The sequence below is a fragment of the Hyperolius riggenbachi genome, chromosome 2 (assembly GCF_040937935.1).
Source record: "Hyperolius riggenbachi isolate aHypRig1 chromosome 2, aHypRig1.pri, whole genome shotgun sequence".
Classification (NCBI taxonomy): domain Eukaryota; kingdom Metazoa; phylum Chordata; class Amphibia; order Anura; family Hyperoliidae; genus Hyperolius; species Hyperolius riggenbachi.
In genome coordinates, this window is record NC_090647.1 from 158,146,809 (window position 1) to 158,165,494 (window position 18,686).

The window sequence follows — 18,686 nt, forward strand, 5'->3', positions numbered from 1 at the left end:
TGATTTTGCAAGCTTTTTAATTCATATTAAAACTCACTGTGGAGTATAATGTCTGATACCTCCTAGTTGGAGCATTGGTAGCAAATAATAGAGATGCATGCAATTCGTAATGGATACTTCTCACCCGTCCGGGTCTGCTCAGTGAAGATGGAATGATTTGGTGGGGAGCCGCTTTATCTCACCCGCCCCGGCCGGCGGCAAGGTAAGAGAGACTAGACGAATGGTGACGTCGGGCTGAGACGTGGAGGGCTGAGGCGCCTGTACGGAGATGGAACTTCCGTAGTTTTAGAAGTTCCATCTCCGTACAGGCGCCTCAGCCCTCCACGTCTCCGGAATCCTAGGGAGCCGGGCTAACCAGCCCGACGTCACCATTCGTCTAGGATTCTATTGTGACATATGTATTGTGGGACATTGACACTTGCAAGACCTAATCAATTTTAAACTATAATAATAATCAGCATTTTATTTTTTACTAATTTTATTTTCATTTTTATGCAAATCTACCTATTTATGGACTTTTTTAGACTCAAAGGGTAATACCCCTGATTAAATTAGTTCAATACCCATTAAAGGATATTCTTATACTTAGCGCAGTCTGTTATTTGTATATTGCATTCAAAAACAATTAAGGAAGTGGAATCCCTTTTACAGTACCTGCAGCATATCAGTATAGGCGCAACACTACTTGATTTTATTTAATTGGGATAGACCAGCTGCCACCTTTTTAATCAGCATCTTCTTGAATTGATTGGCTCAACTTCAAGTCAGTTGAAATTTGCATGTTAGTGGAATTTATTGCTCATTTTTTTTTACTGTTAAATGCAAGGATGAGCAAGTGGGTAGTTAGGTCTAGGACAGGGCTGGTTGGTGTTTTAAATCTGCCCCACTGATAAGAAAGCCTGGTTCCTCTCCTCCCTCCCTGCAAGGTTGTGATTGTGCACAATAAGTTTAACTTTGTCAATCCATTACCACAGAGGCGCCATGTGACCCGGCATCAGGACGTGCCAGCATGACGCTCCCGTGGCCAAGAAGTTTGCCACTGGAAGATGCGGTTGGGCGAGTTAAACTTATTATAATGTAATTCTCGCAACTCGGGAGGGAGGAGAGGCATGTGGGCTGCTAGAGGAAGTCTGCCCACTTCTGGCCAAGGAGGTAGTAGCCAGAAAAAGTGTATGATGCCAGACCTAGTGATGATGTGTAAAATGTACAGTCTAATGGTTAAAGGGAAGAGCTTAAACAGCAACCAGAGTGGATGTTCTTGATAGGGATAGTCAATGAGATGCAAATAATTTCAAGTTGATGCATGATCTGTATATACTCAACTGTAAGTCTAGATATTTTGGTCTAATTTACTAAATAAAAGTATAGGGGTCGACTTATACACGAGCCACAAGCAACACTGAGCACACTGAGTGATGTGTGTACTATTAGCGCCATTCCCATATGCACTAATTTACCGAGTGGTGATACTTTTTTGGTAACGGAAATGCCAAGAGAACACGTGTGAAAGTCCTGGCTACAACAATTAACAAGGAAATGGGGGGCAGGGGGATACTGGGCTGCAAGGAGGGGGGGTGAATAATTTCAGCACTTGGGGGCCTGGAGGAGGGGCTGCACTTTAGGGGCAGGAAGGAGTAAATGGTTGCAATACTTTATGCAAGGGCTGTGGAGTCGGTACAAAAATCCACCAACTCCGATGACTCAATTTAGGATTCCACCGACTCTGACTCCTCTAATTTGCATATTACAATCTTGTTGATTGAAAGTATGTAACATGAAATTTGTCTCTGAACTGCCAACACTTAGGAATTTTAAAAGACAACTGAAGTGAGAAGGATATGTAGACTGCCATAGTTATTCCCTTTAGTCATAGACTAAAACTGGTCCTAGGTAAGAGTACTTGTAAAAGCTACAGACCGGAACAAAGAACATCAGGCCCTAGGCAATGTAACTGTGGGTATGTAATGATCCGCTCAGCTGGCTGTACAGGCAGACAGCTGTTTGACCATTCCTTATGTCTGAGAGCTACAGGTCTCTGGAAAAGAGACCTGGTTTCATCTTGCAACTTTCAGAGTTGCTTTGCTGGTGGATTTGCATACATGCAAATTGCCCAGCTGTCTCCTTTGAGGGCTGGCAGTATAAAAGCCTTCTGCTCCCAGAAGGCTTTGCTGGTCATAACGGTTTGTTAAATACACTCCTGGAGTGTCAGCCTTCCCTGTTGGATTGTTATAGTTATCTTGGAGTAATTCTGGGGACTGCACTAGGCAGCTCCTCTAGTGCAGTTAGCTTGCTTATCTGTTTTGTCTGTGTTGCCTCTCTGCTGTGATTGTCCTGTCGCCAACGGTGGTCGATAGGAAATCGTCCTGTCTATCTGTGGGTGCTAACCAGAGCAGCGGTTGCTACTGGTAGCACCTTCTGTTTCATCTGTCTTACTTGCATCGCACTAGCCTCTAGCGGTAGCAGCTGTAGATCCTTCTGATCGCTTTCTTGGAGTATAGCTGGAGCAGCGGTTGCTACCGGCTATCTCATCTGTCTGTCTTGCTTGGATCGCACTAGCCCCTAGCGGTAGCAGCTGTGGATCCTTCTGATCTGTGATCCTGTCCCTAAACCCGGATCACACTCGCTCTGGCGGAAAGAGCAGTGGATCTTTCCTATCCTGTCCCTGAACTTGGATTGCACTCGCTCTGGCGGAAAGAGCAGTGGATCCTGCTAAGCTCTGTTGCTTTTCTTGGATCGCATTTGCTCTGGCGGAAAGAGCAGTGGATCTTTCCTATCCTGCTTCACGTCCGTCTGTCTGTCTTGTCTGATACGAACGCTTGCTGTAGGCTCGGTGAGGTAACCGTTAAGCAAGCGCTCGCGTTCTCTGTTTCGTGTTTGTGTGTCGGGGGTTAGTTAGGCGTGCTTGTCTCTGTTGCGCTTAACGTGCGGAGGTCGCGCTGTAACCGCGTTCGCTGTTGCGAATGAGGGCGGTGTTTGCGTTTAGTTAGCGATTGTTGTTTTCCTTATCTTCTCATTGAATCATTTGCTGTGCCTTTTCTACTCTCGTGCCCTGTCTTGCTTAAGTCTTGTGTCACCTCTGGCAATCGCCTCTCTCGCGATTGCGTTCCTACTCTGTTTCTGCTGTTGTGTGTGCACCGTCGCGGGTTGGTGACTAGATTGGTGCACACACATACATTCTGTCCCTGTGCTCATTCTCATTCGCTATCGCTTCTCTTGCAATTGCGTTCTCACTTGGTTTCCTCTGTTGTGTGTTCACCGTTGCAGGTTGGCGACGGGATTGGTGGACATACATACATTCCTCCTCTGTGTTTATTCTGTCTTGTGTCACTGTTAGCAATCACCATCTCTTGCGATTGCCTTCTCACCTGATCTTCATGGTTGTGTGTTCATCATCGCAGGGTGGCGACTAGATTGGTGGACATACATACACTCTGTCGCTTTACTCTCTCTTTAAGGGCTATCTTGCCCTGCGTTTCTTCCCTTCGTACAATTCCTATCTGGCGTCTGTGGCAGGGCAGAGGATCTGTTCCTCTGCACTCCACAGCGCCATCTGCCGACAGGAATTTCCCTCTACAGGTGCGTTGCACCTTTTGCTGGGTTCTCTCAAATTATACGCTTGTGGAGGATTTCTGCAGTGTCGGCGCGTCCTGTGCGCTGACCACGGAGAGAATTCCACAATCGTTACAGGGTACATGTAAGAATGATGTGCAGGTACTCTGCAGGGGAATGAAAAGATTATTCCTCTATTACACATTCTTCATGCACAATCTGAACATGGATAAGGCCCTAGGCAATATGACTGGGTACATGTAAGAGTGATGTGCAGATACTCTGCAGGAGAATGAGGCGATTCTTCTTCTATTACACATTCTTCATGCACAATCTCAACTAGGTTTATGGGTGATAGACAACATCTCTGTGTTCAATGTGCACCTCATTCTCAGTGGATTCCCTGCAGCTTTGTGGGGAGTGCATATGTAAAGTATATTGCTACTGTGTAACAAAGTAAACCTGAGACAGTTGAAATTAAAGTTATATACATAGCTGCCTCCTCCAGCCCCCTTCAAGCTAATCAGTCCCTCGCTGTCGTCCTCCGCCACCTGGATCTTCTGCTATGAGTCCAGGTACTTGAGCCAGTCTGGTGTAGTGCGCATGCACACACTCCGCCGCCGGGAGCGTACTACACCTGCGCAGCACTATTGCGCAGGTGCAGAATGTTCCTGGATGTGGGAGCGGCATGTGGCCGGACAGCGCTGACTAGCTGAATTACCAGGACTCATAGCAGAAGATCCGGGTGGTGGAGGACAGCGAGGGACTGATTAGCCTGAAGGGGCTGGAGGAAATCCCAGGTATGTATAAAACTTTTCTTTTCATCCGTCTCAGGTACCCTTTAATTCATAGTTACCAAACCAAATTTTAACATATCAAATTATTTGATTTCATGAGCAAAGAGCGTGCATTCATTTGCATAAATGGGCATCAACTCAGAATTATTTCCATCTCCTTGACCATCTCTATTAGTGACACGGCTACACATCAGGTTTTATTCTTACAGCATAATGTTATTAGGTATATATAAGAGATTCCTGTGTACACATCATATATATACAGTCACAATCAGATGTGTATATCTGACTTTAAAAATACGGGGACTGCTTTATTGAAGCAGCAGAAGTAACTAATTTTGATTGCTTTATTTCATTTTTGTGGACTAAGCACAGCTATTACTGTATATATAAATTATTTATGATAACTATTATCTGAGAAATAGAACATTTTATCATATTTTCTATTTTAATTACAGTTTAAATTCATTAGAAGTTGGAGTCAGTGCATTTTTTCCCAGCTCCAGGCACCCAAAATATCTCCGACTCTCTGACTCCACAGCCCTGCTGTATGCAGTGCAGTCATTAACCCTCCTGGCGGTCTAATGAATTCCGCCAGAAGGCAGCGTAGCAGTTTTTTTTTTTTTTTAAATCATGTAGCGAGCCCAGGGCTCGCTACATGATAGCCGCTGCTCAGCGGCATCCCCCCGCCCGCTTCGATCGCCTTCGGCGATCTCCGATCAGGAAATCCTGTTCATGACGTCATTGGGAGTTCCGATCCACCCCTCAGCGCTGATTGGCCAGGCAGCGCACGGGGTCGGGGGGGGGGGGGGCGCCGGATAGCGGCGATCGAGCGCGGGGCGACGGCGATCGGTGTGCTGACGCAGCTAGCAAAGTGCTAGCTGCATGCAGCAAAAAAAAATTAAGCAAATCGGCCCAGTAGGGCCTGAGAAAACCTCCTGCGTGCCTTACCCGAACCGTCAGGAAGGTTAATCCCTTCTAGTCCACACGTGCAGCTATTAATTCTCCCTGGTCCCCAAGTGCAGCCATTCATTTTTCTGGGTAGGCTTGTACTTGAGTCAGTAAAAAAATTCCATCTTAAAAGGGTCAAATATTGAAGTCAACTTATACACAAGGTCGACTTATATTCCAGTATATACGGTATGCACATTTTCTATGAAAATGTATGCCGCTTGAAAATGAACCAACCAAATTTATTTTATTTAAGTATTTATATAGCGCTGACATATTACGCAGCGATGTACAGAATATATTGTCTTGTCACTCACTGTCCCGCAGAGGGGCTCACAATCAAATCCCTACCATAGTCATATGTCTATGTATGTATCTTGTAATGTATGTATCGTAGTCTAGGGACAATTTAGGGGAAGCCAATAAACTTATCTACATGTTTTTGGAATGTGGGAGGAAACCAGAGTTCCTGGAGGAAACCCACACAGACACTGGGAGAACATACATACCCCTTTCCATCTCCTCCATAGAAGTGTTTGCTACAATGGAGGAACATTGGTGATCCTATGGCACAGCTTTGCTACTATCTGTAGAAATTATGTCAGTTAAATCATTGGTTTCTGCTTCTGAGTGAAAGGCAATACACTGCACAGCAGCCTACACAAACCTATGGACATCTACTAATGCCATGCTCTTTATTTAGAGAAAAATATAAAGCTTAGACTCTAATTGTAATTCTGAAGGAGCAAGCCTAAAGTACCTGGCTTTTGGGACTTGTTCAACGTCTAGACGTTTTGTGCACATGTGATTATTTATTTGCTTTACAGGAACAGATCAGTTCTCCAAAATTGATGATGTCCAGTCAGATGAATCTGTAGCTGGTGAGGAATATGAGCCAATCAGTGATGATGAGCTTGATGAGATTCTAGCTGATGATGCTGAAAAGAAGGAAGACCAACAGGATGATGAAAAGATATCAGGTAACTCAAACAGGCAATTATGATATTAATCACTGAATAGAGGTTACGCTCCTTCAGAACAATCAGTAACATGGAAGTTTGACAGTGCTACGTTTTCACCCAAATGGTGATATTTAGGTAGTTAGTCTGTTTTGCACAAAAAAAACATTTAAAAATACTGAAACAACAACCTGTAATAGAGATCTAGTCCCTTTGTGTGTCTTAAAATCTTAATCATGCTAGGATTTCTGTTCGAAATACAAATGAACTATCAAGCTCATCTGTCCATATATTGCCTACTTTTGTAAAGGTTTAGCAAATGTTAAACTTAAGAATTAAAAAAACAAATATTCTGCAGTTTCTTTGGTATGATTCTTTATTTTGAAGAACTTAAGGCAAGCTGTCACTAGCATATCTTATGCTGGGAATACACGGGTCAATCCGGCGGCCGATTAGCCGCCGGATCGACTCCAGCTGCGTCCCGTGCTGATCGATTAATGCTCGTCCCCGCCGGCACTCCTTATCAGCCGCTCGATTCCCTGCCACTGTCCGCCGGCGGGGATCGAGCGGGCGGGGGTTGAGCAGCTTGATCGGACCAGCTGAATATTATCAGCTGGCCGGATCAGCTGCTCGATACACGGTACAGAAACGTACCGTGTATCCCCAGCATAGGTCAAACGAGTGACAGGGTTGTATAAAGTCAAATAAGAGGCTTTCTTAGCAAATCCATTGTCAGATCATCTAGGATACATTGCAAGGGACAGATAATGCATCCTGAGGAATGTGCAGCAATGGATTTATAAAGCCTATTATTTGAAGGGACCCTATAGCGGAATAAAAGGGGCAGTTTAGTTTAACCTACCTGGGGCTTCTTCCAGCCTCCTGCAGTCATTCTCTGCCCTCGCTGTCATTCCATGCTCCTCTGTTCAACTTCAGCGACTTGCTGACAGCTGCAAGTGCGGCCCAAATTGTGAGATCGAGGAGGCACACAGCCCAGGCTGTGCATGTCAGTAGACTGCGGACAGCTGAATAGAGGAATGCGGAATGCTTGCACTGGAGGACTGCAGGGGGCTGGAAGAAGCTCCAACTGCCCACTTTTTTTCCACTTTAGGTACTCCTTAACATTACTGTCACTATTTGAACTAGTGACGGGTATTTTAGGGTTTCAATTAAGCGATTGAGTTTGTTACGTTTTTGGGTTTTTTTAAAGATCCTCTTGATGTGATTGATGTAGACTGGTCCAGCTTGATGCCTAAACAGGCAAAGGAACCTCATGAATCTGGTGCAGCCCTGTTGAAATTCACTCCCGGTTCGGTGCTACTTCGTGTTGGGATTTCAAAACGTCTAGCTGGGCCTGAACTTTTCGGTAAAGTAAGAGAGACCTGCCAGCGTGCAATAAAGAAGCCTAATGGTAAATATTATATTTTTTTTTCCTACACAATGAATGCTACCCGATTACTTACCTCTTGCTTATCCTTACTTGCCTTGTCAATGAAACTTTTAACATTGGGTGACATTTTCCAAACTGATCTGATTTTGTCATTAGGGTGACATTCTTCCAAACTGGAATTGTTAACATCTTGCCATCTCTCGTCCCAAGTCCTGTGTACTGGAGCTGCAGGGACAATAGAAAGCTGGTAGAGAAGTCATCAACTTTACCCCATTGTCTGCTCCATCCAGCCCATCTCACCATCTCCACTATATAGCTCCCGTATTGCAGGCCAGCCCCCACCACACGCTTGAATGGTATATGCTACACCTCAGACCACGTATTTAAGCTTCACCACTCCACTACAGATACACCCCAAATGTATGCTCCACTGACATCCACATACTAACCCCCAAAGTTCACTTTGTGCTCTCCCAAATACAGTCACTTGTTCACCTGTCCTACTGCCATCATAGTACTTTGCTCTCCCTCTCCCTACTTCTCTACCCAAACATACCTCTAACTGCACCCTCTCCATATGTCCTGTCGTCATTAGTCTGTATTCTCCCCTATTCAGCTAGCCTTCTCTTTCTATCCCCGCCTCCCTAGCTGGTTGGCTCCTCCCAGATTTTGTGTGAAGCATACATGGAAAAGATCCCGGATACCAACAGCGCCACTAACCTAGTTCTGTTTTGTTTACTCTCTGTTTTGCAGAATAAAGCAAAGTACGAACATAACATTGATTGTATCCCAGCAGGGATCAGTAAACAATGCTGTTAAGGTAGCCATACACCTGCCAATTATGGGCAGATTCGACAGAGACAAATTGTCTAATCGGATCTTATTGGATATAAATTTGTCCATTTGTCGAAGCTGCCCATATACTACAGGTCGTTTCCCATCCGATTTCAGCTTGAAATCTTCAGGGAATCGGGTGAGCCCGCCTTCGGCCCGACATCTTGCAGCATGCGGGATCAACAATGCAACCAATTTTCGTCCCGAGATTGGTCGCTTTGTTTGTCGGGCGTGCACTTGGTGGCAGCGATTTTCATCCAGTTCGATTATAATATTCGAATCGGATGGTCGATCGGCCGCTAAGTCGTCTGATGTATGGCCACCTTTTAAAAATAGTCTCTTGTATGCCCTCACAGCTTGCAGCAGATAGACACAGGCCTTCAAACCCTTTTTAGCCCAATTGGGTACGTTCTGCTGTTTCTGCCGGACACCATCGGAAAGCCGCTACTGTGCTGGAGCCAGCAAGGTAAATATTAACATCCCCTCTGCAAGCACTGGATCCCAGAGGATGAAGAGGAAGGGGGAAAGTCTCATTAGGAACCATAAGGCTTCCCTCTCCTGAGGTAAGTACTCCCCAGGGCCTGTTTTTTTGTTTTGTTTGTCTTTTTTTTACAGATTCTCTTTAACTCACTTCTCAAGACACTATTTCTTTAAATTGAATTTCTCTGGAATATCTCTAATGGAGAACTCTGTATATAGCCTTCTTGCTAAAATATTGGTTCTAAATGAATGAGGATTTTACATTGCAAGAACCTCGCATATTCTTACAGATGCATCATTAGACTTCAGGCTTGCAATTCATTATTTTGCTATGGAGGGGAACAGGACAGCAACCAGTGGCATCCCACGGGGCAGTGTTGGGGGGGCAAAAACCATACAATCAAGGCTACTTGGGAGTCATTAACCACCTTAGCGGTATGGACGAGCTCAGCTCGTCCATTACCGCCAGAGGGTGCCGCTCAGGCCCTGCTGGGCCGATTCTTACCAAATAAAAAGCAGCACACGCAGCCGGCACTTTGCCAGCCGCGTGTGCTGCCTGATCGTCGCCGCTCTGCGGCGATCCGCCGCGAGCAGCGGCGAAAGAGGGTCCCCCCAGCCGCCTGAGCCCTGCGCAGCTGGAACAAATAGTTCTGGCCAGCGCTAAGGGCTGGATTGGAGGCGGCAGACGTCAGGACGTCGGCTGACGTCCATGACGTCACTCCGCTCGTCGCCATGGCGACGAAGTAAGCAAAACACGGAAGGCCGCTCATTGCGGCCTTCCGTGTTACTTTTGGCCGCCGGAGGCGATCAGAACGCCTCCGGAGCGCCATCTAGTGGGCTTTCATGCAGCCAACTTTTAGTTGGCTGCATGAAATAGTTTTTTTTTAATTTAAAAAAAACCCTCCCGCAGCCGCCCTGGCGATCTTAATAGAACGCCAGGGTGGTTAAGGATCCAACATGTTGGATCCTTAACCTGCCTGGCGTTCTGATTCTTGCGGCCGCGGGAACGGTTTTTGCACATATTTTTTTTATTTTTCATGTAGCTAGCCTAGCGCTAGCTATATGATTCCCCCCTCCCTGCGGCGTCCCTCCCACCCCTCCGATCGCCGCCAGCGTAATGGCCCGTCCGGAAATCCCTTTCTGAACGGGATTTCCTGGAGGGCTTTCCCCGTCGCCATGATGACACACGTCGTGACGTCACAGGGAGACCCGATCCACCCCTCAGCGCTGCCTGGCACTCATTGGCCAGGCAGCGCACGGGGTCTCGACTGGGGGGGCTGTATCTCGGTGTCGGCGATCGGGTAAGGCACGCAGCAAGCAAAGTGCTTGCTGCGTGTTTTAAAAAAAAATTATTCAAATCGGCCCAGCGGGGCCTGAGCGGTCACCTCCGGCGTCTCTGGACGAGCCTAGCTAGGGAGGTTAAAGGACTACTGTAACAAGAGGGATATGGAGGCTGCCATAAACCATACCAGTTGCCTGGCTATCCTGCTGATCCTCTGCCTCTAATACTTTTACTCATACAGTTACAGTGCAGCAGGTGCTGTACAACTGCATGCAATATCCCAATGCACTGCATGCATTGTGTTACTGCAATATGCACGCAATAACCGTGACATTAAAGCATACTTTTTTTTTTTTTTACTGTATGGGACGCAACCTGTGGATAATGTGCAGGCCGACTTTCCCGTTCCTTTGCATTTCTGCTTTTACAGGGAACGCAATGCCCACTGTGAACTTAGCCTAATGTTGAACTGTTTAGTACTCATCACCAGCCTCCAATTCTCTCTTAGTTCAGTTGTCCTTTAAGTAACATCAGACGCTTGCTGTTTACACACTAGATGAGCAAACGATTGTTAGTTGAAGCGGTTGTTATAAGCCATTTCAGCCAAATTTTAGTGTGTAGTGTGTGTACTTAACTTTACTGACCAGTGTGACCAGTGAATGGGAAATCTCTAACCTAATTATTTAAAAATAGTAGATAGTAGCAAGCTTAAGGGGAAAGTCACATTAAAAAAGCCAGTTTTACCTGTGGCTTTTACCGGCCCCCTGCAGTCGCTCTGTTCCCGCGCCGGTACTCTAAGATCCCCCGGTCCCCCGCCGTGCCTCAGTTTCGACTTTGCCGGCTGAGCCTGTCGTCGGCCACTGCGTCTGTGCGCCCTTGACTGTGCACGTCCTCTTTCGCGCTCCCATTGCAGGAGCATCTGGTGCTATAGAGATTTTTTTCATACTGCGCCTGTGCAGGATGCTCCTGGCAACGGGAATGCAAACAAGTCAGCGAAATCGAAACTGAGCTGCGGCAGGAGCCTGGCGGATCCTAGAGTACCTACGTTGGCACAGGGCAACTGCAGGGGGCCTGTAGAATCCCCAGATAAGTAAAACTGACTTTTTTTTTAATGTGACTTAAGTTTCTCTTTGAATTGCCCAAGAGTCAGCATATTAGAATACTCTGGTTCATCTGCTCTCCCACTACCGAGCGTAGACCACCTCCACATTGGGGCTGCACTCCTCTTCTGTGATGAGCATGGCTGTGCATGCACAGTAGCATGGAGCCGCACAAGCAGCTCCCGCTTACTGCACATGTGCGGCTGTGCTCGTGTGGCTACTGTATGCCTGCGCTGATGCCAGAACCTGAGCGCAGCCCTGATGATGTTGGTGACTATCCGTTGTTAGCTGGTCTTCTGGGGTGCCGCTCTCTGCAAGAGGGGACCGCAAAACGAAGATGGAAGCCTCAATAGGATCCTGAGGTTTCCCTCTCTTTAGCGAAGTATCTCTTTTAAAGGTCAGTCTCAGTGTTTCATGAGTGACAGTTAAGCCTTTCATGAGTGTGTATGCACCGTAAGAGCATGCGTTAGCCACAGATTGATAATATATATATATATATATATATATATATATATATATATATATATATATATATATATATATATATATATATATATATATATATATATATATATATATATATATATATATATATATATATATATATATGATCACACTAAATAATGTCCTATAAACAACTGCTATCATTAACCCCCTTGGCGGTATGAAAAATACCGCCAGGGGGCAGCGCAGCAGTTTTTTTTTATTTTTTATTTTTTTTAAATCATGTAGCGAGCCCAGGGCTCGCTACATGATAGCCGCTGCTCAGCGGCATCCCCCCAGCCCCGCCGATCGCCTCCGGCGATAGGCGATCAGGAAATCCCGTTCAAAAAACGGGATTTCCTGGAGGGCTTCCCCCGTCGCCATGGCGACGGGGCGGGAAGACGTCAGCGACGTCGGGACGTCATTGGGAGACCCGATCCACCCCTTGGCGCTGCCTGGCACTGATTGGCCAGGCAGCGCAGGGGTCTGGAGGGGGGGCCGAGCGGCGGCGGCGATCGGGGTGCTGGCGCAGCTAGCAAAGTGCTAGCTGCGTCCAGCAAAAAAAAAAAATATGAAAATCGGCCCAGCAGGGCCTGAGCGGTCGGCACCCTCCGGCGGCTTACCCCGTGTGCAGCACGGGGTTACCGCTAAGGAGGTTAATGGAATGCTAGGTGAACCAACATTTAAAAAGGAGGCAGTGGTGGGCTTCCCTTCGAGTTGAAAACACTATTAGGCTCCGTTCACATCTTAGCGTTTTGCCAGCGATTTTGATTTTTTTTTGGGGGGGGGGGGGGCAAAACGCGCTAGCGCTCTTTAAAGCGCTAGTGCCATAATACACTATGGGCCTGTTCTCACTTGGGTGATTTCCGTTAATTGCCAGCGATTAACGCAAATTTGTATCCTGCACCATCGTCAAGTGTGAATGGCGATTTTTTTTTTTTTCCCCGCCAAAAATCGCCAGAGCAAAACGCTGGCAAAAGCGCTACAGTTTTGCAAGTGTGAATGGGCCCTGTGTTCCTGTGTCCTCTTGCCAACCACTTCAACTGCCCGGGGTCCTCTGAAAGATCACACCTCACTTCCCTTCTTGTGCAAGTCTGACTGTACTTACACCTCTGCGAAACTGCGCAGTAGCCCGGAGCGGCTTCTGCTTACTGCACAGGTGTGACTGTTCTCATGCAGAAGCAGTACCCTCATATAAAGCAATCTTTGGGAAACAATTGTTCATGCCCCCCAAAGTAGGGGAAAATAATAAACATTCTGATTAGACTAATGGTGCCTATACATGGCACATTTTTTTGCATTCTATTTTACCATTTCCATGTATTATAAAGGAACTGCCTAAATTATGCTTTTAGTATATTCACTTAATTTACCCTTATACTACATAGAAATGGTAAGATTGGATGAAAAAATTATACTATGTATGGGCACCATTAAAGAATCATTCAGAAATTCAGAAAACTGAACAATCTATATAACGATCATTCACTGACGATCGGCACCATTAATGGTACCCAATCGATCGCACGGTCGATTGGCAGCTTTAAGCAAATCGTACTCCCAATTGCCACACGTTTTATGGGGCAAAAGTAGAGCGTTTCTGCAACAGTCTTTCTGGTCGGCACATCCGTCATTTGCAATGCTACATGTCCTGTTCCTGTTTTGTTTAGCATCCTTACTAATTAATTTGTGTTTACTCAGAGGCCGAAAACTTATTTGAACACGAGCTGGGAGCTCTGAATATGGCTGCACTGCTAAGGAAACAGGAGAGAGCTGGCTTACTCAGTAATCTTGGGCCTTGTTGTAAAGCCCTGTGTTCTAGAAGGGACTTAGCTATTCGAAAACAGCTTGTGCAAAATGACAAGGTAAGGATATGTGTTGGCTAGTAAATGGAATTACATGTGTTACATGGGAGTGTCCATGTGTGTATTATGCCGTTTACATAGCTTGGGCAATGTATGCTCTGTTCATTGTTAAGCAGATCTTGTGAGAATATAAATGGCCATTTGTTCTGTTTTTTTTCCAGGGCACTGTGAAACAAGCTTACTCAAATCCAACATTGGTTGACAGCGAGCTTCTGAGATTAAGTTTACGTCTCTTTAAAAGGAAAACTGCTGCATCGTGTCAGGAGAAGATGGACGATTTCAGACTTTCTGTACCAAACAAGCCAGCAGAGACTTGTGTCTGAGTCCAGAACAGATGGACAGATTTAGTATCATAAACTTTGCATTTGTGTTCCATCAAATAGTGTGCAGCAATTTTTCTAAACTTGCTCTATTTTATGCCCCTTTCATGTACAGTAAAGATGTTTTTTTCTAAATGTAGTTGCACTTTTTTTTTCCAGATTGATGGGAAGTAAAGTTGGTCACACTATAGAAGGAAACCTGCCAACAAGGAAAATACTTAACTTCCATATAAAACTAGATAAAAAGGAGACACCGAGAGCCCAGTATAGTGTAGTATGGTATTGGCAAGGTGGAAATGAAAGTGTAAGTATGATTTGATACCCACAAAACCGAGTTACCATCCAGGCAACCACTATACGGGCAGGTGGGGAGAATTAGACCTGTCCCCACTCAGGATTAAGAAGTTGCTCTCTGTAGATAGGAAAAAAAGGGGGCCAAGTCCCCTAAACCAAAGGTGGACAATGCAGTAGTACACAGGCGCCAGAAGAGTAAAAACAGTTGGTTAAAAAGTTTAAAATGAAGTGGACACGAAAGATTGCAGGTTTTGGCAAAAGAGAAGTTTATTTACATACTCCAGAAGGGTGCAACGCATTTCACGGGTATATCCCACTTCTTCAGGCAATACTAGGGAGCATATAACTCATACAGTCTGTCTCAAAGCTTACCATCTCTTTATTTTAAACTTTTTAATCAACTGTTTTTACTCTTCTGGCGCCTCTGTTCTACTGCATTGTCTTACTAAAACTAGTATGTATGACTTTGTGACTTGGTTTTGGGACATAGAACTTTGCCCTGTTAGTCACTGGGATGTACCAGGTAGCTGCCATGGTGCTGCTAAATGAGCTTTTAAGTTAGTGTTTTTAAGTGTGGTTAAAATGTGCAGCACTGTTTAGAAACACTAAATGGCTCTTGACCAAGGAGACTGATCAGGGCCGCCTCTACTTAGTATATGCTGTCATATAGCACACCTCAATGCATCAGTGCCTAAACCTCTTCCCCCCCCCCACCCCCCTCCCCCCTTTCACTGCCATTCCCCTCTGTTTGAATGTAAATAACCCAGCCAAGTTGCACACTACTGTGCGTGTCCTTGATTATGGCTACTGTGGCTGGGTGGCTCTCCGAAACACACTGCATAAAGATTTGTAGTCACGCATGAGCAGAACGCTGCTGACAACAGAAGTGTGATCAAAGACGCACGCCACCATGCTAGCACTTACACAGTATGTTGACTTGGCCTTTACACATGAACGGAGGGGGACAGCCGTGAACGGGAGGAGCGGAGGGCATGAGGACTCCTGCCAATACATGCCTGTAACCTCAATTTCTACAGGTGAGTTCCCCTCTGGTATCCTTTAACCGCTCTGGTGGTATGATTATTTCTGGATTTTAGGTTCTGAAAGCGGTGCAGTTTTGCATGCTTTTGGACCCTAAAACCAGATAAAAATCATGCTGCTACAGAGGTCTGCAGGCTCCCAGCACTTACTCGCCTCCCTGGGATCCAGCGCTGCAATTCTCCCTCTGTCCTCCGGTTGGCACTGTAACCCTGTAGTGAGATTGCTCTGTCGTCATAATGACAAACGCCAATCTCACCAGAGGGATGCAGAGACTCCCAGGACAGGAAGGAGGCTGCCTGGCATCTGGATCCCGGGAAGGTGTGAGGTATATGGACTGTATGTATGGAAGATTACTGTTCACATCTCATCTGATCTATAAAGTTACATTTGAGCTCTGGAGTTACCCTCGAGCCTCTGGAATTACTGGAGGTGACTTTGGGTCGTCATAACATGTTTGTTACATTGCATGCAGTTCCACCTTTATCTTGTTCTAACCGGTTTTATCTGGTCGAAAACAATAATGTTCATTGCCTGTGCACGAGGTGTCAATGCTTCACTGTGTTGTATTGGGCAGAAGCAAGTATCATAGATTTTTACTGTGATCACGGGTCTGACAGCGACCGCGTATGCTCTTGCGTGTGTTATGGTTTGGGGAGTATACCATAATTGGGTTGGGAAAACACCTGGACTCCGGGACTTTGCTGAGACCAACAGACTTGTTGGATTGTGTCGCCAGGTGTTTTCCTCTACGGAGGATTGATCGAGTCCCCTCTTCCTTGGGTGATATTGCTGCAACACTTGGTAAAGACTGTTGATGCATTCTTATTCATAATTAACACTAAACTAGGATTCTGCAAATGCCTTCTTAAAGATATAGGTACATTTATAATAGAATGATAGAACAATAAATACTATTATTGTTTGAATTATTCAGTTTTGCCTATATATTCTTTTTAACCTACTATAAGTAGTGTGTGTGTTGTAGCAGTGTTTAAAAACCCTATGTTTTGGGGCAAAACAGAAGATGAGTTGAAACACCTGCTGCGCATTATACTCTGCACAGATCTCCTGGTGGCTACCAAGAGTCAGGTGCAGGGTTGCCGCTTTGAGCTGAGGTTTTCTCCCTGAGCATGACTCTGGGTTATAGCCAGAGAGGTTAATTAAGGAAAACATTTAAAAAAAAACTTGCAGCAGCAATCAGAAAACTCTGTTGGGGGCAAGATTTATTTGTGTTCTAAGTTGTATGGCTGTGCAGCACACTGTCAAAGCTGCAGTGTGCTGAATTGTAAAAAAAAAAATGGACTTGTCACTAGAGGGGTGTAAGTCTGTGGTCCTCAACTGGTTAATAAACAATACATTGAGGTGTTGATAGCAACCCCACTATGCAGGAACATGGTCAAGTCCTGCAGAGCCCGACACTTTTAGTATCTAAAACTGATGGATGATTTTACAGCAGAGCAGAAGAGCTGTGTGAAGAAAGAAATTGCTCCTAGTACTTGTGGTAATGTGTCCTAACCTACAGCATAAAAAAGTAGTTTTAATCGATAACGTTCCTTTAAATTAGAATAATGAGTAAAACCTTGTTTTCTTTTTTTTTATTTCTAGTAGCCTAGGTTAGGCACAGTGAGATGTGACTCCTCACTACACCAGCATTTAGCAGGCCCCTATAAAGTGAGGCATACTTGTAATGCAGTAGCTTTGTGAATAGACTGATATGCTGCAGCTGTTAGAATATCAAAGGTAAGGGAATGTTAATTCTGTTTGTTGTGTACTGTGGATATTATCAATTTTCCTGGCATGGATATTATTTAAAAAAAATAAAGGAAAGGTAAAGGCATTACTTATTATCATTGAACTATGAAGAGCTAGGATCACTGCTGCTAGGAATACTGATACACTTTTTCCCATTGCAGTTGGCATGTACCTTGTCCTTCTGGTATTTGCCTGGGTCAATGATTTTTGCTGCGTTGGCACCACAGTATTCTGTTGAGAATAATTACTAAAAGGTTTTGTTCCTTATTTTTGACATATTAGTGGTGCCTACAGTGCAACCTCCAGGCATCCTTGCTAGTTTCCCACTTTGTTACCTTTATTTTCCCTAGCTGATGGTTGCAAGTAATGCAGAATAGGGCCACATACTGTTTATCTGAAGCTGTAACTGTGGTCTATTCTCTAATTGCTCTGGAATGCCCCATTATGTGACGTTTTGTGCAGACATTGGGCTTGATTCACTAAACCGTGATAACTCATATCACGGCCGTTGTCACGTGCATTTTCGCCTGTGCGCACGACCATGAATTTGCGTGCGAAAACGATAAAGTTGTGATTATTGTGCGCAATTTGCAATCGCGCTCAAATGTGAAAATGCACGCAAAACAGCCGTGATATGAGTTATCATGGTTTAGTAAATCAAGCCCATTGATTGCTGCCTGAGCCCAAGCACGTGTGGTTGGGTCAGGCAAGTGTTGTACAGGAAGAATAATGCTTGTGTGTACCAGAAATCCAGGAGAAGCCTGTGGTCAGTTTCATTAAAGGTAGCCATACACTGGTTGATTTGCCATCAGATCGACCAACAGATATATCCCTCTCTGATCGAATCTGATCAGAGGGAGATCGTATGGCTGCCTTTACTGCAAACAGATTGTGAATCGATTTCAGCATGATACCGATCACAATCTGTGAAGCTGCCACCGCCCCACCCCCCCATACATTACCTGCTCCGACCGGCGCTACTCCCTCAGTCTTCGCTGTTTTCTTCACCGCGCTGGTCTCTGGGTCCGGCTGGCTTCACTGAACTTCCTGCCAGGGGAAGTTTAAACAGTAGAGGGGCGCTCTACTGTTTAAACTTCCTGCCAGGACAGGAAGCTCAGTGAAGCCAAGCCAGCCGGACCCGGAGACCAGCGCGGAGAAGAAGACAGCAGAGACCGGGGACTCGCGCCGCCGGAGCAGGTAATGTATTGACGCTAGCGTCGGTCGTCGGGCATTCGAACGCCGCTATCGATGCACTCCCGACCCACCGGCGATCAAGCAAAATCTTCCGCACGGACGGATCGACGGGAACGATTGATTTTGGATGGAAATCGATCGTTCTGTCAGCGTTTGTGCAACGATTTCACAGCAGATTCGATCACAGTGATCGAATCTGCTGTATATCGGTGGGAAAATCGTTAGGTGTATGGGCCCCTTAAAGAGGAGTTGTCAGCCATACTATCTCAGAAAAAACACACATATACCGGTAAGTAGATAAATACTTGCTCTATTTAACATATGTAATGCACTGTCCACGTTTTGATTTTAGTGATTTTTTTTTTTATTTTCTACAGTAAAAAAGAGAAAATGCT

At 45.5% G+C, this 18,686-nt stretch overlaps 1 protein-coding gene across 3 annotated transcripts in view; it reads left to right on the top strand.

The window, feature by feature from the left end:
• Positions 1-14,145, top strand: part of ZC3H13 (zinc finger CCCH-type containing 13) — an 85,681-nt gene extending 71,536 nt beyond the window's left edge. For 2 of the 3 annotated variants that reach the window (XM_068267749.1, XM_068267751.1), the window contains 4 exons: positions 6,125-6,277; positions 7,467-7,667; positions 13,527-13,690; positions 13,852-14,145. In XM_068267749.1, the coding sequence (XP_068123850.1) occupies positions 6,125-6,277; positions 7,467-7,667; positions 13,527-13,690; positions 13,852-14,013 (680 nt within the window). In that variant the 3' untranslated portion in view covers positions 14,014-14,145. The remainder of the gene's footprint in view (positions 1-6,124; positions 6,278-7,466; positions 7,668-13,526; positions 13,691-13,851) is intronic. The other variant, XM_068267750.1, reaches the window with a different exon arrangement.
• The last annotated feature ends 4,541 nt before the right edge of the window (positions 14,146-18,686 follow it).